The following is a 24371-nucleotide window of genomic DNA, read 5'->3' as shown; positions in this document are numbered from 1 at the left end:
CCATGTTAGCCAGGCTGCTCTCAAACTCCTGACCTCAGGTGACCCTCCTGTTTCGGTCTCCCAAAGTGCTGGGATTACAGGTGTGAGCCACCACACCTGGCCTATTGTACATTTTAGAATAACTGAGGAAGTACAAATGGAATATTCATAACACAAGTGATGAATGCTTGAGGTGATAGTTACCCCACTTACCCTGATGTGATTATTACACCCTATATTCTTGTATCAAAATATCCTGGCCGGGCTCGGTGGCTCACGCCTATAATCCCAGCACTTTGGGAGGCTGAGGCGGGTGGATCATGAGGTCAAGAGATTGAGACCATCCTGGTCAACATGGTGAAACCCCGTCTCTACTAAAAATACAAAAATTATCTGGGCATGGTGGCGCACGCCTGTAGTCCCAGCTACTCAGGAGGCTGAGGCAGAAGAATTGCTTGAACCCAGGAGGCAGAGGTTGCGATGAGCTGAGATTGCTCCATTGCACTCCAGTCTGGGTAACAAGAGTGGAACGTGGTCTCAAAAAAAAAAAAAAATCTTATGTACTCCATAAATATATATACCTACTATGTACCCATAAAAATTAAAAATTAATTCTGATCTGGATGCATAGTTGATAGTATGGACATTGCAAACAAACAAAAAAAAATTAAAAATTAAGAAATAGAGAAAAAATAAGAAAACAAAATAGAGAAAGGAAGGTAGGCAGTGTGGGGAAGAAACCCTGAGGGATATTGAGAAAGTAAAATGAGCGTAACAACACCCACCCATCCCACTATCCGCTCTCTGTCAGCACTTAGCCAGTCTGACTTTTTTTTTGAGACAGAGTCTTGCTCTGTCGCCCACACTGGAGTGCAATGACACGATCTTGGCTCACTGCAGCCTCTGCCTCCTGGGTTCAAGTGATTCTCCTGCCTCAGCCTCCTGAGTAGCTGGGATTACAGGTGCCCACCACCACACTCAGCTAATTTTTGTATTTTTAGTAGAGACAGGTTTCACCAGGTTGGCCAGGCTGGTCTCAAACTCCTGACCTCAGGTGATCCACTTGCCTCGGCCCCTCCAAAGTGCTGGGATTACAGGCATGGGCCACTGTGCCTGGCCCTGACCTTTTTCCAGTTTGCAAAAGCACCAGCACTGGCATGTCCACGGGCTGTCTTCCAGTTGAAAGCCCCTTCTCCACCTGGCTAACAGCTGCTCATCCTCCCTTTTTTTTGAGACAGGATCTCATTATGTCACCCAGGCTGGTGTGCAGTGGTGTAATCATAGCTCACTGCAGCCTTGACCTCCTGGCCTCAAGTGATCCACCTGCTTCAGCCTCCTGAGTAGCTAGGACTACAGGTATGTGCCACTGTGCCCAGCTATTTTTTTTTGTTGTTGTTGTTTTTATTTTTAGTAGAGACAAGGTCATCTTACTACATTGCCCAGGCTGGTCTCAAACTCCATAGCTCAAGTGATCCTCACGCCTCGGCCTCCCTAAGTGCTGAGATTACAGGCATGAGCCTCCTTATCCTTCTAATCTGGGTTCATAGCATCAGGAAGCCTTGCCTGCCTGGCTGAGCTTACTGGATGTCCTCGAGCCCATGTCCTTCCAAGGCTTGGCCATTAGAACTCTCTCCGCCTAGTGAGTCTTTCCTCCTAGTCTGAGAGTTCGTTGAAGATCTGAAGTTGACCTCTCTCCATGATCCCCACCCAGCATAGGTCTAGGAAGGCTGGTTTGAGGAAATGCACAGAAGAAAAATGAATGGACTAACCAGAGGCTCAGCCAGACTGCTGAACTGGCACCCTTGGCTACAGACACTTTTGTTTAGCACCATGGAGAGCTCCCTGCACAGAAGCAAGGACTCCAGGGCATTGCCCCCTCTCTACCTGAGAACTAGACTCTGCCCGGCACTGTATTTGATAATACAGGTACTCAGTTACATGCGCTTTTCTCTTTCCTCAAATACTTCTAGGGCTGAGAGGGTCATCAGTAATCCCCCACTTTGTGCGGAGGCCCCATTTTTGCTGGACAGCTCGAGGGTGGGAAGATTCTTTCTTCTACATACCCCTGCAACGGCCAGTGCTTGTTCTGTGTGACCCTTGCAGCCGTCCTGTGCCATAGGTGCTACCATTGCCATGAATCAAGTGGGGAGGCAGAGATCCAAGCTCCTTCACCTCTCAAGGGAGCTGGGCCCACCCACAGACCTCTACTTGGAGAAAAAAATGGCCTTGCTGGGCCTGTCCATTTCCAGGCCCCACCTACCTCCCTCACATACAGGTGTCTGTTTGTGAAGCCTTTACAGCACCTTCGCTTCCAGGCTCTCCATCCCGGCTGCCTCTCTGGCACTTGCTATTTGACTCTGCAGGTCCAGAGAGACATCTATACTGTTTGTCAAAGTCTGAAATAAGCCTGTCTTTTAATTTTGCTGACTCTCAGTAGTAATTTTATTTTTATTATTTATTTATTTATTTATTTATTTTTGAGACAGAATCTTGCTCTGTTGCCCGGGCTGCTGGAGTGCAGTGGCGTGATCTCAGCTCACTGCAACCTCCACCTCCCAGGTTCAAACAATTCTCCTGCCTCAGCCTCCCAACTAGCTGGGATTACAGGTGTGTGCCACCTCACCCAGCTAATTTTTGTATTTTTAGTAGAGACAGGTTTCACCATGTTGGTCAGGCTGGTCTTCAACTCCTGACCTTAGGTGATCTGTCTGCCTCGGCCTCCCAAAGTGCTAGGATTACAAGTGTGAGCCACTGTACCCGGCCCCAGTAGTAATTTTTTTTTTTAGAAGGCAAACTGTTCTCTGGCGGTTACACTGAAGGGCCAATCAATTCTCAAAGGTCAAGGCTGGTGCCACCCCACTCCCTCTAAGCTGCTTGAGACACAGCAGTGCTTCTGAAATATTGCAGAAAAGACAATTCTCCAGGGACATCCAACAAAATGCAGATTCACGGGCATTCCCCTACCAGCAGGTCCAGGGCCAGGATCTGTATGCCTAACCCAGGGTCCCAGGCAATTGTTACTATTATTGAACCATTTGAGGAGAGGCAGGTAAAAGTGCATATTCCTGGCAAACAAACACTCAGGGGCATGAGAGAGAGTGATGAGATGAAGGAATCCCAACCATGTCTACTACCTCACTTGGAATAAAATCTTCACCCTTTTTGCCATGACCTACAGCCCTGCAGACCCCTCTGCCCTCTCCACCCCGCAGCCTGGACACACTTTCCTGACTCCCTAGCCTAGTCACACTGCTGTCTGCCAGTCTGGGAAACAGGCCCACACCCTTACTATTCCTCTGCCTGAAATGCTCTCCCTCTGATCTTGCCATGGCTCTCTCTTTCCCACCCTGCACATTTCAGCTTAAATGTCACCTCACAGAGACCTCCCCAGCCACCTCTTTAAAGCAGGGGGTCCCTGTTCTTCTCTAGAAGCATGCAGTATTTATTTTGCAGCACCAATAGTGACTGAGAATGTTGTTAGCATGTGCTCCTTGAGGTCAGGAACTTGGTTTTGTTCAAGGTGGATCCCCGGTGGCTAAGTCAGTGCCCAGCACATACAGCAGTGGGCAATGAGGTATTTGTGGAAGGAATGAAGAGTTCTGTGTGGCTGGAGTGGAAGGGGAGTGGGCGAAGGTGGCTGTGTGGGGAGCAGGAGCTCCACTGAACTCTCACCTTGCCCACCCCTTTCTTGAATTCCCAGCCCCCAACTCTTTCTGTTGAAGGACTCTCCACCCTGCATTCAGGCATTGGGAGTCTACCATGTGCATGGCAGGTCAGGGGAATGGGTACCAGCCCGCAAAGGAGAGTGGTGGGGTGGGGTGGGGTGGGTGAGGAAGGGACTTGTATCCAGCATTGTCTGCACAGCAGAGGGTCTAGCTTCACCCTTCATGCCCCTCCTGTGATGAGACCCCTCCTCTATTCACCAGCAACACCAGCAGGCCCCAGGTGACACTGTCAGGGGTAGAGGCTCATCCCTGAGGAAAGGGAGCATTCACACGCTTGCCCACCTGCCCCAGGCCCAGCACCTACCACAGATGCTGCTGCTTTTGCTCAGGGCAGCTGCCAGGGCCTCTGCACCCGCCCCACAGAGCCCATTGTCTTGAAGGTCCAGCCACTTGACCGATAGACTGGAGCTCAATGAGGAAGCCAGAGCCCAGGCGCCCTGGGACAGACAGAGAAAACACACTGGCCAGTATCCTGGCTCATGCTCCAGGGCTCAGCTCATTCTGCATCCTTCACTTGGAAAGCCCTCCCCTTCCCACCTGCTTAAGGAACACTTGCTTCTCCTTTTAGGCTCCGCCCAGATCTCCTCCCCACCCCCAGCTCTCCCTGACCCCCCAGCAGGTTAGGGGCCTGCAGGCTTTCCAACCCTTAATGCCACCTGTCACAGCCTCAATCCCATCTGTCTCCCAGATGTGGGGCATGGGGCATTTCTGGCACAGGCAGAAGCTGTGGAGTGTGGGACAGACTCAGGAGCACTCCCATGGCTGCTGTCTCCCAGGGCCTCTCCCTGGAAGCCTGGACCTAGTGTCCCTCCATTGGTACTTGGGGCCCCAGGCCATGGTGCCAGAGGTTCAGCTCTCAGGTGCTCCCTTGGCACAGAGAGCAGGAGATTAGCACAACCCTATGGACCTGTTAAGACCTCAGGTAGACGGTGTCCCTGACCAGTTCTCCAAGCCCATGGGTGCCTGGTAGGAGACAGGGGGACAAATGTGAACTCCTGCACGGGTACAGCCACTTGCCTCCTCCTCTGCCCTGCATCACTACCTGGCCTCTAAAGGCACTGCCTCCTCTGCTCCTTGGGACCACTGCCCCCCATGACAGATGAGGACATCAAGGCTCAAGCAACACAAATCTTTTCCTTAAAGTCATACAGCTATGAAAGAAAGCTGACCGGGTGCGGTGGCTCACACCTGTAATCCCAGCACTTTGGGAGGCCGAGGCAGGCAGATCACCTGAGGTTGGGAGTTCAAGACCAACCTGACCAACATGGAGAAACCCCCGTTTCTACTAAAAATACAAAATTAGCCAGGCGTGGTGGCACATGCCTGTAATCCCACTACTCGGGAGGCTGAGGCAGGAGGATCACTTGAAGCCAGGAGGCAGATGTTGTGGTGAGCCAAGATGGTGCCATTGCACTGCAGCCTGGGCAACAAGCACCAAACGCTGTCTCAAAAAAAAAAAGAAAGAAAGAAAGCTGGATAACCTGGGCAACATAGCCAGATAAAAAATTATTTAAATTAGTCAGATGTGGTGGCCCCCTGTAGTCTCAGTGACTCAGGAGGCTGAGGAAGGAGGCTCATTGGAGTGCAGAGTTCAAGACTGCTGTGAGCTACGATCCTGCCACTGCACTGAAGCCTGGGTGACAGAGCAAGACCCTGGCTCTAATAAATAAATACATAAATAAAGTCCCACAGCTAGTGGTAGCTAATCCTGCCAGAGTAAGGCCTCTGCCTGTCTGATGCCATGTTTTGTGAACATTTTCCCTGGGGAAACCAGAAATAATTCTAATTTCTATACATCCATTAGCTTAGTTTTTCCTGTGGTCTGGGAAAACCCAGCTCTGATTGCATTTGAGGGCGGGACAGCCCTTGGTGCACAGTCCGGCGGAATTTTGCATTTTAACCTCCTTCTTATGGTAAAGTTCCTGATACTGCCAGAAGCGCTGAGGGGAGGGCAGGGGGCTGGAGGCGCCCCGCAGAGGGGTACGTGCCCTGCTGGTCTGCGTCTCCTGCCTCCTCAGCCCCAGCCCGCCTCCCCCAATCCCTGAGGGAGAAGACCCCAAAGGGAGGAGACAGGCCTAATCCCTGCCCCAGCACCTTCTATCTCCAGGTTGGAGTCTGAATCGGCCTCTGGACCGTGCTCAGCCTCGGGGACCCCTGCAAGACGTCCACAGGCCGCCGTCGATTCTTTCTCCTGCTCTTCATCCTCCCCAGATCTCTCGCAGGGATCCTTCATGGTTACGCCCCTTTCGCGCTCTTTTTTTTTTTTTTTTTTTTTTTTGAGACGGAGTTTCGCTCTTGTTACCCAGACTGGAGTGCAATGGCGCGATCTCGGCTCACCGCAACCTCCGCCTCCTGAGTTCAAGCAATTCTCCTGCCTCAGCCTCCTGAGTAGCTGGGACTACAGGCGCGCGCCACCACGCCCAGCTAATTTTTGCATTTTTAGTAGAGACGGAGTTTCACCTTGTTGACCAGGATGGTCTCGATCTCTTGACCTCGTGATCCACCCGCCTCGACCTCCCAAAGTGCTGGGATTATAGACGTGAGCCACCTCGCCCGGCCGCACTCTCAAACACCGAGGAGGCGACCGCTTGCCGTCTCACCCAGAGCACGGCCCGGGATGTGGGCGGAGTCTGAGGCTGCGATGACCAATGGAATGTGGTGTCCATCGACTGGCGTCCGCCACGGCCAATAGCGACGCCCTCCCCCGCGGCGGTCGCCCGGGCAACCCGGTGTTGTTGGTTGCCGTAGAAACCGCGGCGGGACTGTGAGGATAAACTGCACGCGCCACGGGCCCTTGTGGGCGTTTATCTTCCCTGCTTCCCTAGGGGGTTCCAGCATCGCCCCACTTTCACGGACTGGGAAACACACCTAAGTCCAGGACTTGTGTTTTCCTCACTGCCCTGGGGAAAGTGGTGGGGACAGCTCTTCAGTAGGGCCTAGGGAACTGTGCAGAGCCAGGTCACCCTCTGATTCTGTGGCTCTCAGTTCTCTTGCATGCTCTGGTCTTTGCATATGCTGCTCCCTGCACCAGGAACCTCCATCCCCATCTTTGTCTGCTTTTGAACTTCAGAAATCTGCAAGTGTCAGCTCAGAGGTCACTTCTTCCTGAAGCTTTCTGCAACACCCTCCCAGCCCCTCTGCTGCTGCCCTCAGGAGGCCCTCTCACAGCACTGATAACAGCTGCCCTTGCCAGAGGACAGAGGACAGGGACAGAGCTGCTGTTCTCTGTGTGCCACGGCCCAGTAAAAGGAATGTAGGGAGGGTGGGAGGTGCAGGGCAGCTGGGCTTAGGGGCTGAGGGCTGGGTGTTGGAGGCTGGATCCTGCTCTAGTGGAAGTGTCCCTTTAACAGCAGCTGCCTGGCCTGGCCCGGGCCCTGCTTTGCCTCCTGTTCAGCTGTGCCTGCAGCTGCCATGCTGACTCATGTGCCCGCAGCTAGCAGGAGCTGGCAGCATGGGCTCCCCAGGGGCCACGGTAGGCTGGGGGCTTCTGGATTATAAGACAGAGAAGTATGTGATGACCAGGAACTGGCGAGTGGGCGCCCTGCAGAGGCTGCTGCAGCTTGGTATCGTGATCTATGTGGTGGGGTAAGAGAGAAGAGCTTTGCCAGGCTGGAGGGGCAGGGGAAGAGGTGGGGGTGAGGCTTGGTCCTGCTGGGTTGAGGTTGAGGGCTGGGCTCTTTAGGAGCTGGAGGGGAGGGGGCCAGATTGGGATGGGGTGGGAGGTAGGTGATACAAGACGGGAGAACAAGAACAAGCTGTGAGTTTGTCCTGTGTGCCCACCTGCCTCCTTCCCAGACCCTCCCCAGAACCCCACCCAGGGGGCACAGGACATCGTCCTTAACATCTGTGAGAGCTGGAGCACTAAGCCCCCAGAGAGACCACCAGCTGTAGCTCGGGTCAGGGGAGCTGGGTCTAGTGAGGCTGGGGTGGTGCTGGCTGGTGAAGGTGATTGAGGGCACTGGCTCTCTGGTGCATGGCTGGAGCTTCTGTCTTATTCAGGGGGTCTGGGGTGGGAAGTGAGGCCAGAGAGGAGGTGGGGCTCTCGATGCTAGGCTGGGAGCCTATAGGGTGTGGGGAGAGAACTGAGCATGTGGGGCCCAGCTCTGCCCCATCACTACACGCTGGGGACACACCACACTGCCCATCTTCTCCTCTCCAGGTGGGCTCTCCTCACCAAAAAAGGCTACCAGGAGCGGGACCTGGACCCCCAGGTTTCCATCATCACCAAACTCAAAGGGGTTTCCGTGACTCAGATCAAGGAGCTTGGAAATCGGCTGTGGGATGTGGCTGACTTTGTGAAGCCGCCTCAGGTGGGGGCTCCGGTGCTGCTGACAGGGCTGCAAGTCCTTTGCCCACTGAGAGCTTGGACCCCTGCCATGCAGCCAGTGTGTGTGAGAGAGAAGCATGTGATGCCAGAGATGGCTGGGGGGGTGGAGGGGGGTCTCAAGAAGGGCTTCATAGAGGAGTGGCACCTGGACAGGGCTTTCACGGATGTGTCAGAGGTTTTTTGATAGAAAAAGGGACAGATCGAGAAGCCAGGCCAGAGAAACTGCACTTCCGGAGGCTGCCAACAGAAAAGAAGTGGGTGTCCAGGACTAATGGCTTGAGCTTGAGAGTGGTGTGGGAGGGGCATGGTGGTGGGGCTGGAGCCTGGAACTTCCTGCAGCCCTGCTCCCTCACCTGGGGCACCATGGTCAGGTGCTCCTCCTCTGCTCTTCTCGGCTGCGTTTCCCTCCTCCTTCCACCCAGCTCATCCACAGCCTCAACTTCCACCCCTGCTCTTCTGATGCCCAGGGTGTAGCCCCCGTGGCCACCTGCCCAGAGCACAGCTGTCTTCCAGATGCACACCCACATGTCCAAAGATCAATTGTTTCCCTCTCCTGGCATGGTTTCTGTGACATCCCCTAGTCATGAGGGCTGTGACATCCACCAGTGCCTCAGCCAGACCCAGGACTCAGCCTCAACCCCTTCCTGTCCCTTCTCACATTTTTCACTGCTGCCCATGCCATGCCTGCATGAGTCTGGCCTCCTAGAGGGCCACTAGATGCCCTTCTCGCCCACTCCCTACTGCTCAGTGCACACCACGCAGCAGCCAGGCTGAGCTTTCACACTGGCCATCATCAGAGCCTGCAGCCCCTGATTCTACCCTCAGGAGGCGCCCTGCCAATGATGGTTGCCACCCATCCCTCCTAATCCTGATGCCTCCCACTCCCAGCACCCTCTGCACAGCCCTCACCTTCCCTTCCTGGGCATGCAGTCCCCAAATTCACAGTGCTCTCATGAACAGCACTGGAGGGTCAGCCTCCCCTTCCAACGTCCTTGGCCATCCTTTGACCACAGATAGCTTTCTGTCTTCTCACCTGTGCTCTGCCATGCCAGTGCTGCCGTGTGTAGGATGGGAGACTCACCTCCTTTCTATCCTGGGCAGATGCCAGGCCCAGCTCTCCCCTGGATCTTCAGTATTAAGCAGCAGGCTGTTGGAATATTCTGGTTGAAGCCAGGTATGGTAGCTGGAGCCTGTAGTCCCAGCTACTTGGGAGGCTGAGGCAGGAGGATCAAGGGTGTCTTCCTCCTTGAGCCCAGGAGTTAGAGGTTGCAGTGAGCACTGATCATACCACTGCACTCCAGACTGGGTGACTAAGTGAAACCCTATCTCTAAATACACACACACACATACACACTCACACACACATACACACACACACAAACACACTCACACACATAAATTTTGGTTGAGCAAATGAGAACGATACTTGTCTTGAGAGATGGACACAGGCACAAGGCTTCCTGGTCTCAGAAATGGCCACCCCTGCCAGCCTCCCATCTCTGCTTCAATCTGCCTTGCGGGGGAACAGCGTTAATGACTTGATGGGGCCAAGATCCCTTCCCTCATAAACCAGGCTGCTGGCTTCTGGCCTTTCCAGTCAATGCGAGCCTGGCCAGGCCAACCTTAAGACTTGCCTCCTAGGGAGAAAACATGTTCTTCTTGGTGACTAATTTCCTTGTGACGCCAGCCCAAGTTCAGGGCAGATGCCCAGAGGTGAGTTTGCCCAGGACCCTCCCAGTGGGCCCTCGTTCCTCCGCCGGCCCCGGGTGGCCACCCGTGTTTCCCTTTCTCCTTCTCAGGTGGCTGAAGGCTCAGCATGTGCTTGGTGTCCCCCAGGCGCTGAACTACATCTTTGTGTGAATCATTTCGTTCAGTCTTCACATATCCCCTACCTGGTAGGAATTCCTGTGATCCCCATTTCAGAGACTGAGGCTCAGTGAGTTTGACTCACTTTCTCAAGGCCTCCCAGCTGTAGGTGACAGGACTCCGAGCTCTGGGCAGCAGCAGTTTCCGTGAGGTGTCCAGGCCTTCTGCATCCTCGTCCCGCCTCTGGGTACTCTCCAGGTTGTTAGTGTGACACCCAGAGCTGGGCACATGCTCAAGGAGGCTCTAGTAGGAAGAGCCAAGGTGGAATATCACCTCCCCTTCTCTGTGTCCAGCCTCTATTAATGCGTCCTGAGACAGTTAGCATCTTTGTGGGCCAACACAACGCACTCTTGCTCAAGCTGACTTCAGAGTTGCTTATGACCTCTGGATAGTTTTCACATCGACCATAGTCAAGCCAGAGTTGCCCACCTTGTTCTTCTTCATTTCTGATCCAGAAATGCTCATTCTCCTCCTGACATCTCACCTTTTCCCCTTGCCTGGAAATGTTTCTGGAATCCAGCATCTGTCACAAAGCACACTCATTCTCCTCTCCAGCTGTGGATTTTGTTTGAACTGTTGGGACTCAGGACATAGTCCTGAAAAATCTACCTCCATGGTGATGTCTATCTTTAAGCAAGTCCAACAGTTCCCTGCTTGCTGGGCTGGAGGGTCATTGTGCAGACACCTGTCCCCTGAGCCCTGGTGGTTGGTCCTAGCACAGTTGCTGGAGATGTCCCATGTCCGTTGTTGGAAATGTGCACAAAGGATGTGCTTACTCTTAGTGAACCCACATGATGTCCTTCCCTTTCTTAATGCTCAGGTGTCTATTAGTGTTCAGTTTGTAGACTGTTCGGAAATTTTGCTGGACCCACGGATCTATGTTTTTTAGAACCTGCGCAATTCCTCTTTGCTGTAACCACATTTCTGACTCTTCCCACGAAATGCCAGGGCTGGGCCATCATTAATCAGATCTGACAACCTGACTTCCCTGGAAGACCAGAGTTCCGCCAGCTCCTTTCGGGATCCTTGCACCTGGTCTCTCCCACACGTGCACTGTGCTCCCTACAGTATCACCTCCGTCAGCAGACACCGCTGAGCCTCCCCACTGGGCCAGGGGGCTAGCTATGCTGAATTCACAAAACTCCATCTCCATCTCCCATATCTCAAGGGCCACCTGCATGGAAGCGCAGCCAAAGTGGCAGGTCCTATGATGCGACAGAGGCTGTAGCTAGGGGACCCAGGGCTGCACTTGAGCAGAATCTTTTTGTTTGTTTGTTTGTTTGACACAGAGATTTCACTCTTGTCACCCAGACTGGAGTTCAGTGGCCCGATCTCGGCTCACTGAAACCTCCACCTCCTGGGTTCAAGCTATTCTCCTGCCTCAGCCTCTGGAGTAGCTGGAATTACAGGCACATGTCACCATGCCCAGCTAATTTTTGTATTTTTAGTAGAGACAGGGTATCACCATGTTGGCCAGGATGGCCTCGAACTCCTGACCTCAGGTGAGCTGCCCACCTTGGCCTCCCAGAGTGCTGGGATTACAGGTGTAAGCCACTATGGCCAGCTGAGCAGAATCTTAAAGGGTGAGAAGGTGGATTTGGCTGGTGAGCCGATGGATTTGGCTGGAGCTGGACGTGCAGGCAGTGGGAACTTGGTGGGCAAAGGCCCCGAGCTGTGTGAGGTGAGGCATCTTTAGGACTACCTGCCACACAGTGGAGCTGAAGTGGAGATTTGGACTAGAGGGGAAAAAGGTAGTTCAGGATCTCAGGGGTCCCTGTAAGCCCAACTAAGGAGCTGGACTTTTTATTTTTTGAGGCAGGGTCTTGCTCTCTCGCCCAGGCTAGAATGCAGTGGTGTGATCACAGCTCACTGCAGCCTTGACATCCTGGGCTCAAGCAACTTTTCCACCTCAGTCTCCTAAGTAGCTGGGATTACAGGTGGGCGCCACCATACCCGGCTACTTATTAAACTTTCTTTTTTTTTCCTGTAGCGATGAAGTCTTGATTTGTTGCCCAGGCTGGTGTCAAACTCCTGGACTCAGGCAGTCCTCCCACCTTGGCCTCTCAAAGTGCCAGGATTACAGGCGTGAGCCACCATGCCTGGCAGGAGCTCAACTTGATTAGAGGAGCAGAAGGGAGCCATGCATGGGCTCAGAGGAGGGGTGCTCAATCCCCTGCACATTGGGGTGCACCACTTGGACTGCTGGGGGGAGGTGGATGAGGGCAGGGAGAGACTAGGGGGCCCCATTGGTGGTCACTGTGGGGTCCAGTTGGAGGAGATAGTGGCCCAGCTGGGGTGGGGAGGATGAGCAGAACAGAACATAGGTAGGGACAAGGAAGCAGAGCACGTGGCTCCACTCAGCCCTCCACCCGATCACGATGGCCCTGTCTTTCAGAAAGTCCCACCGCCTCATTCTGGCTTCTCAGAGGCCCTCAGCCTTTCTTGCACCCCTGGTGCTGTATTCCTTCTGCTGTCCCTGAGCTGAGTGCCCTGGGCAGCAGTGTCCATCCTCATCTGGGGTAGGACTGTGCCTGGGAGAGTGCCCAACGCTCAAGGGTGCCTTCCTCTCTGAGTCTGGGAGCCCAGGAAGCTCACCCGTCCTCCCCTTCTGCCAGAGCCTCATAGATCTGTGCCTCTGTGCAGGCATTAATGTCCCTGAGTTACAGAAGAGCAAGCAGGAAGGAGTAGCCTGTGGCGCCTCAGCAAGGGCGTGGGGTCCTGCTTCAATACCCAAGCCCCTGTGACTCTAGGGTCCTGATCTTTGTCAGCCATGCCCCCATGCCAGCCATCAAGAACTTGCCCTCCCAAGGTATCTTCACCTTCCCTGCTCTGTCATCCAAATTGGACAAGAGGAGCTAGACCTGGAAGAATCGCTTCCGTGTCCACCAAGGACAGAACTGTCAGGAGGGAAGGGGCTGGGTGCGTTGTCTCACGCCTGTAATCCCAGCACTCTGGGAGGCCAAGACCGAAGGATTGCTTGAGGCCAGGAGTTTAAAACCAGCCTGGTCAAAACAGCAGAGACTCTATCTCTACAAAAGAAATATTAAAAAATCAGCCAGCCACAGTGGTATGCGTCTGTAGTCCCAGCTACTGGGAAAGCTGAGGTGAGAGGATTGCTTAAGCCCAAGAGGGTGAGGCTGCAGTGAGCTATGATCGTATCACTGCACTCCAGCCTGGGCAACAGAGTGAGACCTCATCACTAAAAATACATGTTTTGGGCCGGGAACGGTGGCTCAGGCCTGTAATCCTAGCACTTTGGGAGGCCGAGGTGGGTGGATCACCTGAGGTCAGGAGCTCAAGACCAGCCTGGCCAACATGGTGAAACCCCATCTTTAAAAAAAAAAAAAATTTTTTTTGAAAAAATAAAATAAAATAAAAAATAAAAATAAAAATAAATGTTTTTAAAAAGGAGGAAAAGGGTCTCCCTTTGTCTTTGAAATACAGCACTCTACCCTCTTCTGGCCAGGGCATTGCTCCGCTCCCTCCTGTGACCACCTCCTTTTTTTTTTGAGATGGAGTCTGGCTCTGTTGCCCAGGCTGGAGTGCAATGGCGTGATCTCAGCTCAGTGCAACCTCTACCTCCTGAGTTCAAGCAATTCTCTTGTCTCAGTCTCCTGAGTAGCTGAGATTATAGGCACACACCACCACGCTTGGCTAATTTTTGTATTTTTAATAGAGATGGGATTTCACCAAGTGGTCAGGCTGCTCTTGAACTCCTGACCTAGTGATCCTCCTGCCTTGGCCTCCCAAGGTGCTGGGATTACAGGTGTGAGCCACCAGGCCCAGCTGACCACCTCCTTTTATTTGCACCCTCCAGCTTTCCTGTGTGGCCCCACACTCAGGGTACTCTGGCAGCCAGGTGGTGGGGAGGTCTAAGGTGGGAAGGGGGCCTATCCTTCCCATCTTGAACCTCCCTGCCTTTGAGACTGGGTTGTGGAGGGGAGACATCCCCTGTGCCATCGGTGACTGCTCTCTTGCCCACCTCAGCACCCTTCCGTCCCACTGGCTAACTGCTGGGCTGACGAGGACTGCCCCGAAGGGGAGAGAGGCACGCACAGTCACGGTAACTGTGGGGTCGGTCTTCCAGTGCCCCGCCAGGGTGGGGGCCGGGCTGGGATCCTGGGTGACTCCTGAGTGCAGGCCCCACTCGCCTCTGTCCCTGCATCTCTCACTCTGCCAACAACCCCCTGGCTGACACCCTTCCCAGCCCTGTGGAGATTTAAGGGTCTGGAGTTCATCTTGTGTTTTCAAGGCATAAAAACAGGCCAGTGTGTGGCTTTCAATGGGACCCACAGGACCTGTGAGATCTGGAGTTGGTGCCCAGTGGAGAATGCTGCTGTGCCCTTGTAAGTGTCCCCACAATCCCCCAACCTTGCCTGTGCAGGGTCCCAGGCCTGGCAGAGGGCCTCACCTTCCCTTCACCTGCAGGAGGCCCCTGCTGGCCCAGGCCCAGAACTTCACACTGTTCATCAAAAACACCGTCACCTTCAGCAAGTTCAACTTCTCCAAGTAAGCAGAGTGGGTCTCATCTGGCCCAAGATCCTCCTTGTCCCCTACCTCTTCTGACCTCCCCCACCCCTCCCAGGTCCAATGCCTTGGAGACCTGGGACCCCACCTATTTTAAGCGCTGCCGCTATGAACCACGATTCAGCCCCTACTGTCCCGTGTTCCGCATTGGGGACCTTGTGGCCGAGGCTGGAGGGACCTTCAAGGACCTGGCGTCACTGGTGGGTCCTGAGTTGGGGGCAGGGTTCCTGTAGGGCTCTGGGAGAGGGTCCCGGGCCCACCCACCTGTGGAACTGCTATGTGCTGTGTGCAGGGTGGCTCTGTGGGCATCCGGGTTCACTGGGATTGTGACCTGGACATCGGGGACTTCGGCTGCCGGCCTCACTACTCCTTCCAGCTGCAGGAGAGGAGCTACAACTTCAGGTGCGGCCCCACTGCTCCCAGTGCGCAGCTGCTGTGCCTTGCATCCCCTCTCCCTGGAGAGGCCAGCATCCCCTCTCCCTGTGGCGGCCAGGACAGACCACACCTGGGCACAGCCCTTTGGATATTCCACTGCGTGTGCAAGGGAGTCCCAGGAGCAGGAGAGAGCTGTTCTCAACCCCACATCCTCCAGCACAGGCTCCATCTTGCTCCCCCAAGTCCTGAGCCCTCTACCCCATCTGTCCCAGGCCCCTGCCCAGCTCAGCCTCCTCACTGCCAGCTCTTTCTCCACCCCACACCCCTCCTTGCCTCTAGCATCTCCCTTCCATGGCAATGGGGTCTTTCATTTTTACTTTCCCCTTCAGGTTTGTTTGTTTGTTTGTTTTTAGACAGAATCTCATTCTGTCACCCAGGCTGGAGTGCAGTGGCCTGATCTTGGCTCATTGCAACCTCCGCTTCCCGGGTTCAACTGATTCTCCTGCCTCAGCCTCCTGAGTAGCTGGAATTATGGGTGCCTGCCACCACTCCCAGCTAAATTTTTGTATTTTGGTAGAGACAGGATTTCATGATGTTGGCCTGTCTTAAGCCCCTGACCTCAGGTGATCCACCAACCTCAGTCTCCCAAAGTGCTGGGATTACAGATGTGAGGCACCGTGCCCGGCCTCCCTTCAGCTTTTACCTACAAATTTTCAAAAAACTCTAAACAAACTTAAAGATTGGTACCATGAACACCCATATACCGTCACCTGGGTTTACCAGTTCTTTATTTTACCATCTGGTCACATTTTCTTTCTCTCTCCCTATCTAGAGTGAACTGGATATATTTAGATAGATTTCAAATAGAACTGTTTGAAAGTAGGTGGCAGACATTCAGACTCTCATCCTTTCAACATTGTCATCAGAACAGGGGCCTTCCCCATGTAACCACTGTCTTATTGTTTTCCTAAGAAATTGATCTTTGGGTGCAGTGGGTCATGCCTGTAATCCCAACACTTTGGGAGGCTGAGGGAGGAGGATCACCTGAGCCCAGGAGTTTGAGACCAACTTGGGCAAGATAGGGAGACCCCCATGTCTACAAAAAATACTTTTAAAAATTAGTTGGGCATGATGGCAGACACCTATGGTCCCAGCTACTCAGGAGGCTGAGGTGGGAGGATCGCTTAACCCAGGAAGACTGAGGCTACAGTGAGCCATGAGCATGCCACTGCACTCCAGTCAGGATGACAGAGTGAGATATAAAGAAAGGAAAGAAGAAAGAAAGAGAGAAAGAAAGAGAAAGAAATAAAGAAAGAAAAGAAAGAAAGTAAAGAAAGAAAGAAAGAAAGAAGGCAATTGACATTTAGCAGAGTAAGTCTTTTTTAATTTTTAAGAAATAATATAGAGATGGAGGTCTCACTATGTGGACCAGGCTGGTCTTGAACGCCTGGCCTCAAGCGATCCTCCTACCTCAGCCTCTCAAAGTGCTGAGATTACAGGTATGACCCACTGCTCTTGGCTGGCAGAATAAATCTCATACTTAACATTCCCCAGCTGTGACAACAGTGACCCTAAACCTTTATACTTCCCAATCTAGGATGCACTCAAGGATCTTTTTTGTTTTGTTTTGTTTTGAGATGGAGTTTTTGCTCTTGTTGCCCATGCTGGAGTGCAATGGCGCAATCTTGCCTCACTCCAACCTCTACCTCCAGGGTTCAAGCGATTCTCCAGCCTCAGCCTCTGGAATAGCTGGGATTATAGGTGCACGCCACCATGCCTAGATAATTTTTGTATTTTTAGTAGAGATGGGGTTTTTCCATGTTGTGCAGGCTGGTCTTGAACTTCTGGTGACCCACCAGCCTTGGCCTCCCAAAGTACTGGGATTACAGGCATGAGCCATCACATCTGGCCTTTTTTTTTTGAGATGAAGTTACTCTTTTGACGCCCAGGCTGGAGTGCAGTGGCCCGATCTCGGCTCACTGCAACCTCTGCCTCCTGGGTTCAAGTGATTCTCCTGCCTTAGCCTCTCGAGTAGCTGGGATTACAGGCACATGCCATCATACCCAGCTAATTTTTGTATTTCTAGTAGAGATAGGGTTTCACCATGTTTGCCAGGCTGGTCTTGAACTCCTGACCTCAGGTGACCCACCCGCCTTGGCCTCCCAAAGTGCTGGGATTATAGGCATGAGGCACTCCACCCAGCCTCAAGGATCTTAAATTGCATTTGTTATCATGTCTTTGAGTCTCCTAAGCAGATCTACGGGATCCTTCCGCCACAGAGTGTCACCTTGTCATGCAGACAGGCACACACGGCCACCAGGCCTGGGATGATGCCCCTCAACATAGCTCACTGCACCCTGTCTGGTCTGGCCTCCCTGACCTCCCCAACCCTTGGAACCATGTGGGCCTGGCCCCCACCCACATCCTGTTTCCCTGACCTCTGTGCTGGCAAACCACCACAGGCACCTGTGCATGTTCCTCCAGGACCAGCCTCGCGTCCCCTCCAGGAAGCCTACCCTAGTACCCAGGGAAGAGTGAGTTCCCATCTCTGAAATCCCTTGGCCCTGAGCCTGCCCCTTCCCATTGCCTACTGCTGGGTCTGTTTAGGGACTCTTCTGTCCCCCTGTCCCCTCAGCAGGCAGGGAACTTCTAAGGGACAGGTCTTGGTTTGTTTTTTTTATGTTTTCTCACCAATTACACAGGGCTGAGACCCAGGACTCGGGCTTGGGCTGGGGGTTTATGGAGTCAATGGACAAGTGAGACAGAGGCTTGGCAGGGCCAGCCCCACCTGGGGGTGGGCAAAGCAGGCCACCAGAGCCATCTCTCCTGCCCCCAGGACAGCCACTCACTGGTGGGAGCAACCGGGTGTGGAGGCCCGCAGCCTGCTCAAGCTCTACGGAATCCGCTTCGACATCCTTGTCACCGGGCAGGTAGGCACAGGTAGGGGTCAGGGCTGGGATGGGAGGGGGCCGGCAGGGAGGAGGCATGAGGCCGACAGTCATGGGCTGAGAGGTTCAGCTCAGATTTCTCTCAGGCAGGGAAGTTTGGGCTCATCCCCACGGCCGTCACACTGGGCACCGGGGCAGCTTGGCTGGGCGTGGTGAGTGCGAGTACCTTGGGCGCCCACAGGCTGCAGTGAGCGCCACTGACCAGGGTGTGCCTGATGCATGCTGGAGCCTCCTGTGCCTTTCCACTGAGTCTCAGGGTGCAGGCTGGGGAGGTGGCAGGAGGGCAGGCTGGGGGACTGGAACACGGGTTGGCCCTGCCTCTCCCAGGTCACCTTCTTCTGTGACCTGCTGCTGCTGTACGTGGACAGAGAAGCCCATTTCTACTGGAGGACAAAGTATGAGGAGGTGAGTTGAGGTCACTCTGCTTGGACGCTGGGTTCTGCCACACTTAGGAAGATGTGGCTGGATCCCTGACCTGCTGTCCTCATCTGCAGGCCAAGGCCCCGAAGGCAACCACCAACTCTGTGTGGAGCGAGCTGGCCCTTGCATCCCAAGCCCGACTGCCGAAGTGCCTTGGCCAGAGCTCAGCATCTGCACCCACGGCCACTGCTGCTGGGAGTCAGACACAGACACCAGGGCGGCGCTGTCAAAGTTCTGACACCCACTTGCCAGCCCATTCCAGAAGCCTATAGCTGTTCCCTGCTGGTTGAGAGTTGGGGGTTGGGAAGGGTGGGGCCCTGCCTGGGGACCTCAAGGATGAAGCCCCAGCATGTGGGGGTTGGGGGAGAATTCTGCCCTTGAACCCCAGCAGACAGTCCCTCCCCTGACTTCCACCTTGGCAGGGTGCTGCCTTGGGGAGCCACAGAAGCCAGCTTTGTGTAGAGACGGCAACAGAACCTGGCCCATGGAGACTGGGAGAGCCCAGCAGGCACCTGTATTGCAGGGCTCCGACTGCACATGGCAGGGGCTTTTGCTGCATCTGGGCCTAGAGGTCTCTCTCCCAGGCTCTGTCCCCAGTGTTCCTAGCAGAGGTCTGCTCACCAGCTGTCAGCACAGACCCTCCTGCTGCCTGACCCCTAGCCCTCCTCCCCCATCTGCACCCCATCATAGGTAGAGAACCCACCCTCCCATCTGTCCTGCATGCGGCTGTGCGGCTGGAGCCAAAAGGGCAAGGTAGAAAGACGAGTGATGGGGTACGGGGACTGTCTCAGCTTGTCTGGTGCTGTGATGCTGGAGGTGGGTCCTTATCTAGGGAATGGGGTGGAGTAGGCAGATAATCCACAGCTCTATCCCCCAGGCGATGGTGTAGCATGTGTCTTGGCCCACATTTGCTCAGCTTGGAGGACCAGCCGCTTTCCTGTGGTAGCCCTCTGGCTACGGAAGGCTGGGACAGGGAACAGAGGGTGGCAGGGTTGAGTTGGTGATCACTGTGTCCTTCAGGACCTTCTATATCCCTCCTAGGTGACCCCCAAGCCCAACCCCTTGGAAGCTTTTCTCCAGGCTTCCTGAGAGCCCTGGAGGTGGCAGGCTGTACATCTGAAATTCACTTCAGTTCAAGTCATACCTGTCTGGGTAGCTGCTTGAGGGAGGCCCTGACTCTGATCCAAGGCTGGGTGGAATGGCTGGAAGGAATGGTTCCAAACAAAGGGAGCCAGGTCTCCCTCAGGCTGGCCAGGTTTTGCATCTGGAATCCCCCTGGGCCTGAGCCTTTCCATAGAGAATTTCCCCATGCTCCAGGGCTCATGATCCTGATGGGAGGGGGCAGGGTTGCAGGAGACAAGTCTTCCCCTCTTGTCCCAGGGTAGGGCAGGGAATTTCAAGTCCCAGGGAGCCAAGGGGCTGCTTTCAATTGTGGGTACCTGGTGATCAGGACATGCTGTGGAGGGCTGGGGTGGGGCTGAGGCTGTGCTGACATCTGGAATCATCTGCCATCTGGAGCCTCAGTAAAATGCATGGGGTCCCTGCTGCCTCTCAATCTCCGAGTCATGTCCATGGGGAGGTGGGCTCTGAAGGGCTAGGGTGGGAGAGGGTGGCCCCTGAGGCCCAGTTATCCAAGGTGGGTCACATGCACCTGATCCTCCTTGGGGCCCAGAGAAAGCTGATGTCATGGCTAGAGAAAGTCACGGAGTAAAGCCAGCAAAGCTACTCTCTTCCTGTGCAGTCCTTACAGGCAGGACTGGGAAGTTGGGGGCTGTCTATGGTAGACACGGCACAGCCATGGGGAGACCAGAGGGGCGGTGCAGGGTGGACCTGGGGACCACACCCCTGAAGACTGAGGCCCTGCAGCTTCTAGGTGTGCTAGAAGGTAGTTGGAGCAGGCCCAGACACTTGTGCACCCATGTAGAAGCATGAGGGCCACACTCTCCTCAAAGCCCCTGAAGAGTGGGCAAAGATAGCAGGAGAGCCGCAGCCTGGGGCCGAGCTCAGAAACAGCTGTCCCCTCAGTCTGCACACAGGTGTGCACCCAACGGTAGTGCCTGCAGGGGTGTGTGTGTCCCTGTGGGCGTGCCTGTGTGCCTCTACATCCCCCGGGAGGCCTCAGGCGCATGCCACGCTCTGAATCCTGCTCCCCTTTTCAGGCAGGCTCCTTGGGGCCCAAGCTCTGCTCCCTGTATCTGCCACCCAGCAGACGTGGGGAGCCTGACCCCATGCCTGTCATGGAACCCTTCTTGCCCGGTGTGTATAGCTCCCCTCTTAGCTGGATCCAGGCCCACCTGTGCCCGTGACTCAGGGTGCTCCCAGGGCTGGCACCTATTCTTTGCAGAGCCCCAGCAGCTTTGATGTGGATTGGAGACAATCGCCTGGTTCCCTGGAGCAGGTGAAGACTCAGTGCCACAAAGAATGCCACAGTGGATATGCCAGTAGGCCACATGGCTGGCCAAGCAATTATTATTATGGATCCCTGGGGCTGTGGGCCTTCCCATCCACCCCACCGCACCTGCTCAGGTAGCTGGAGTTGATCATAAACAAGAAGGCTCTGGGCAGAGTCCACGGCAGCAGTGCCAGCCAAGGCCCGCTTCTGAAGGCCTGAAGTTCAGCCCCTGGGCGAAGGTCCTAAGGTCCTGCGAACTTCCCAGCCTGGGCAAGCCTGCAAACCCAGGTCACCCACAACAGAAAGGGTCCCCTGGCTTGTCGGACCCCTATGGTCTCCTGACCAGATGGGGGAGGACAGGGCAAGCGTGGACCAACCAGCTACTCCATATGGCCAGGCTCGTGGGCTGGCACCTGGCTGGGGGGCTGCACAGCCTGCACCGTCTCCTCCAGGCTGCCCCTGGGGAATACCACGTAGCTTGTGGTGTTTGCCCCCGGTGGCTCCCGCTGGTTCTCCTTGCTGTGCCAGATGCCGTAGCCGAAATACACTGCAAGTCCTGCACAGGGCAGGAGGTAGGTCATGAGCCCGAGGTGCAGCTTCCAGCCCTTCCTGTCCTCCTTGCCCTCCTCCTGACCCCAGTCCCGGCCTGGCCCCCACTCACCCGTCAGCAGCCAGATGGAGAAGCGCACCCAGGTCAGATAGCTCAGCTTCAGCATGAGGCAGATGTTGAGGAGGATGCTCAGGGCTGGGATCAGGGGCACCATGGGGATCTGAGGAGGCAGGGGCAGGGCAGGGCTGGGCTGCAGGAAAGATCCGCCAGCCAAGGGCCCGCTTTCCCAGGAATCCACAGAGCCTTTCTCCCTCTCTGGAGATTCTGGAGACATGTGCTCACTCACCATGCAGAAAGGGGAGCGAGATGGGTATGCCGTCCTCCCCAGGCCCGTGAGACTTTTTCATTCTGGGATGGCAGTGAGGGAAGGGGAGGGAGCTGCCTGGGCCAAGTGCAAGCAGGTGTTGGCTGGGGGAGGTACCTGAAACAAGTCTTCCCGATACTGTTGCTGGTGAGCCCCCAGGACCAGGAGGCTGAGCAGAAACATGAAACTGGTGACCAGGAGCAGCAGGATATAACCCCAGTGCGGGAGGTGCAGGGCTGAGTTCCCAAAGATGAGCACGCAGCCTAAGGTGATGACTGAGGCCAACATAACACCAAGTGCCCAAGTCACCACTGCTCCAGGGCTGTACTCATCCAAGAAGCCCAGGTAGGGCCTCAGGGCTGGCAGCAGCTCCCCTGGCTCAGGGACGGAGGCCTGTGCAGCACCCACCAGCTGTAGGCGGTCTGAGAAGGAGCTGTGCTGCTTGGTCAGGAGGCCAGGGCTGGCTGGGCCTGGGGAGCTGGGCGGGGAAGACTTCTGGTAGCGCAGCACAATGATGCTGATGGCCACGAAGGTGTAGGCCAGGAGTGTGCCAATGGACAGGAACTGAACCAGTGACTCCAGGTCCAGCAGCAGTGCCAGGAAGGCTGTGAGGAGCCCGAACACCAGGGTGCCCACCACAGGCACCTGTGTCCGGGGGTGCACATGGGCAAACACCTGGAAGAAGAGCCCATCAACGGCCATGGCATAGACAATGCGTGGCAGAGAGAAGAGGAGGCTGAGCAGGACGGTGTTCATGGCTGTAGCAGAGAGAGTGGGGAGGGTCAGCGTGGCGGAGAAGCCCACCAGGGGCCTCTGCTGGGGGCCAGTGCATGGCAGCACCTTGGGAACATGGCGTGAGCTTGTCTGGGCTCTCAGAGTGAGCATGAGTGTGTGTAGGGGTAATAGATTGTCAGCGCTCTGCCCAGAAACAAGATGTCTGGGTTAGGTCACAGGCCCACTGGAGCATCTAATGAGGGCTGACACCCTTTGCCTAGGAAATAATCTATAAGGATATGCCCAGAACTAATATACCATGGACCATCTGTGGGGAGGTCTCTTCCAAAAAGTTTCTGAAGAAACATTTGAAGTGAAGAGTTTCTAGTAATTAGCACTTTCCTTGCCCCATTATGCACTGGTAAAACAGCCGCAGGTGAAGGTGGATTCTCCGAGTCTCAGGACAGGGTCCCCCTAATCTTTTCCCTGCCACTCTGCCCAGGAAGGGTCCCTTACCGCAGATGGAGCCAGCTGCCACGATGAAGCCAGCCCACCTGTAGCCCCGCCGGTAGAAGGCATCTGCGAGTGCTGAGTCAGGGTCCAGGCTGTGCCAGGGCACCATGAGGGTTAGCACGGTGGAGACAAGGATGTAGGCACCAGCTGCAAGGGCGAGCGAGATGGCAATGGCCACAGGCACAGACCGCCGTGGGTTCTGGGCTTCCTCGCTGGAGGCGGCAATGACGTCGAAGCCCACAAAAGCATAGAAGCAGGAGGCAGTGCCGGCCATGATGCCAGAGAAGCCAAAGGGGGCAAAGCCGCCTTCCTCAGCGCTCCAGTTGTGGGGCTGGGCCAGGATGAAGCCCAGGATGATAATGAAGAGAATGACAAGCAGGCTGATGGTCGAGAAGGTGTGGTTGAGCCAGGAGGAGACGCGGGCTCCACAGGAGACAAAGGCAGAGGCCAGGAGGATGATGCCAGCAGCCAGGAAGTCCGGGTACTGGGCCAGGAGGGGCATCTCCCAGGAACCCACGTGGGTCTCAGTGAAGTTTCGGATTCTGTGGCTGAACATAGCATCTAGGTAGCCACTCCAGGCACGGGCCACTGCGGCGCCACCAATGATGTATTCAAGGAGCACATTCCAGCCAATGAGGAAGGCCCACAGCTCACCCATGGATACGTAGGTGAACAGGTAGGCAGAGCCTGTGCGTGGCACACGTGCCCCGAATTCTGCATAGCATAGAGCAGCCAGCAGGGAAGCCACAGCGGCCACACCGAAGGACAAGAGCACAGCAGGGCCAGTCATGTCCTTGGCCACGGTGCCTGTGAGCACGTAGAGGCCCGAGCCCACCATGCCACCCACGCCCAGAAGAGTCAGGTCCAGCGTGGACAGGCAGCGCCGCAGTGACGTGTCCATGGTGGAGTCTTCCAGTGGCTTCAGGCGGTTCAGCTTCTGGCATAAGCGTGCCAGGCTGGCAATGCTGGGCAGCCCCCGGGCCATGGCAGGTGGCTGAGAAGAACACCGAGCCAGCTACTGGAACCTGCTAGGGCCAGAGGGAATGACAGGATGCCAGGCCGTGGCCTGGTCAGACTTCCATCCTTCCTGGTTTGTTCACCCCTAGTCCTCTCTCCGTCCCAGCTCTGGGGACCTGGACCTGGGACCTGGACACCTGCACCGGGGGCCTGCTGGAGGCCTGGAATAGGACAGGACAGGGCCTGTGGGCAGGGAGTCATAGGAAGCCTGGAGGCCCTGTCTGCATCCCAGGCAGCAGAGGAGGACTGGTGGGGCCCCACCTGCTCACCTGCTGAGCAGCCCTGAGGGTAGGGAAGGAGCAGCTCGAGGAAGCGAGAGGCTGGGAAGGGATCAGTGGTGGGGTCCCAGAGCCAGATGAATCCCGAGGCTTCCCCAGAGTCGGACCCGGAACAGGAGCTGCCGCTCTGCGTCGGGGCGGGCGTGGCCCCGGCAGCCACCTGGACGCAGACAGTGGCGGCCACCCCACCCCCACCCGCCCTCGCTCCCCGCCGCGGCCAGGCTGGGGTATCCGCACGCCGGGTGGAATGCAGGGGTGCCCTGGGCCCGCGCACCTCCCCATGCCAGACACGCCGCTGCTGCCGGAGCCATTTCCGCGGCGCCCCCGTCCCCAAACACCCGCGCCTTCCCCTGCTCTTGGGCTTGAGCCCATCTCC

At 55.5% G+C, this 24371-nt stretch overlaps 2 protein-coding genes across 8 annotated transcripts; one reads left to right on the top strand and one right to left on the bottom strand.

The window, feature by feature from the left end:
• The first annotated feature begins 7011 nt into the window (after positions 1-7011).
• P2RX6 (purinergic receptor P2X 6) lies at positions 7012-19716 on the top strand. 6 transcript variants are annotated; one of them, XM_064371867.1, is made up of 12 exons: positions 7012-7289; positions 7864-8014; positions 9673-9744; positions 13885-13960; positions 14150-14243; positions 14326-14406; positions 14483-14617; positions 14717-14826; positions 17636-17729; positions 17834-17899; positions 18075-18152; positions 18242-19716. In XM_064371867.1, the coding sequence occupies exons 1-12, from the start codon at positions 7126-7128 to the stop codon at positions 18546-18548; spliced, it is 1428 nt and encodes a 475-aa protein (XP_064227937.1). In that variant the 5' UTR covers positions 7012-7125; the 3' UTR covers positions 18549-19716. The 6 variants fall into 6 exon arrangements, with proteins under 6 accessions (XP_064227937.1, XP_012321946.1, XP_012321949.2 ...); XM_012466523.2 differs by having other exon boundaries at positions 14483-14624; positions 17823-17899; XM_012466526.2 differs by having other exon boundaries at positions 14483-14624; positions 18242-18508.
• SLC7A4 (solute carrier family 7 member 4) lies at positions 18869-24081 on the bottom strand. Of its 2 annotated transcripts, XM_012466528.3 has the most exons (4): positions 22704-23787; positions 21591-22231; positions 21221-21329; positions 18869-21115 (listed from the first exon to the last, which is right to left on the bottom strand). In XM_012466528.3, the coding sequence occupies exons 1-4, from the start codon at positions 23683-23685 to the stop codon at positions 20940-20942; spliced, it is 1908 nt and encodes a 635-aa protein (XP_012321951.1). In that variant the 5' UTR covers positions 23686-23787; the 3' UTR covers positions 18869-20939. The 2 variants fall into 2 exon arrangements, with proteins under 2 accessions (XP_012321951.1, XP_064227934.1); XM_064371864.1 differs by lacking the exon at positions 18869-21115 and adding an exon at positions 23987-24081 and having other exon boundaries at positions 21236-22231; positions 22704-23725.
• Between the last annotated feature and the right edge of the window lie 290 nt (positions 24082-24371).

The sequence above is a fragment of the Aotus nancymaae genome, unplaced genomic scaffold (assembly GCF_030222135.1).
Source record: "Aotus nancymaae isolate 86718 unplaced genomic scaffold, 86718_ANA_hifiasm-v0.15.2.pri h1tg000210l, whole genome shotgun sequence".
Lineage (NCBI taxonomy): Eukaryota > Metazoa > Chordata > Mammalia > Primates > Aotidae > Aotus > Aotus nancymaae.
The sequence above is the reverse complement of the archived record's forward strand: the minus strand, read 5'-3'. Positions and strand labels throughout refer to the sequence as shown.

Bases quoted from the DNA above. Each gene is read 5' to 3' on its own strand.
- P2RX6 (XM_012466523.2), top strand. From the start codon at position 7,126: ATGTGCCCGCAGCTAGCAGGAGCTGGCAGCATGGGCTCCCCAGGGGCC. The intron at 13,961-14,149 runs GTAACTGTGGGG...TGTGTTTTCAAG, and splicing joins GAGAGGCACGCACAGTCACG to GCATAAAAACAGGCCAGTGT. The intron at 17,900-18,074 runs GTGAGTGCGAGT...TGCCTCTCCCAG, and splicing joins GGGCAGCTTGGCTGGGCGTG to GTCACCTTCTTCTGTGACCT.
- SLC7A4 (XM_012466528.3), bottom strand. From the start codon at position 23,685: ATGGCCCGGGGGCTGCCCAGCATTGCCAGCCTGGCACGCTTATGCCAG. The intron at 22,232-22,703 runs GTAAGGGACCCT...TCTCTGCTACAG, and splicing joins GGCAGCTGGCTCCATCTGCG to CCATGAACACCGTCCTGCTC. The intron at 21,116-21,220 runs GTGAGTGGGGGC...TGCCCTGTGCAG, and splicing joins CTCCATCTGGCTGCTGACGG to GACTTGCAGTGTATTTCGGC.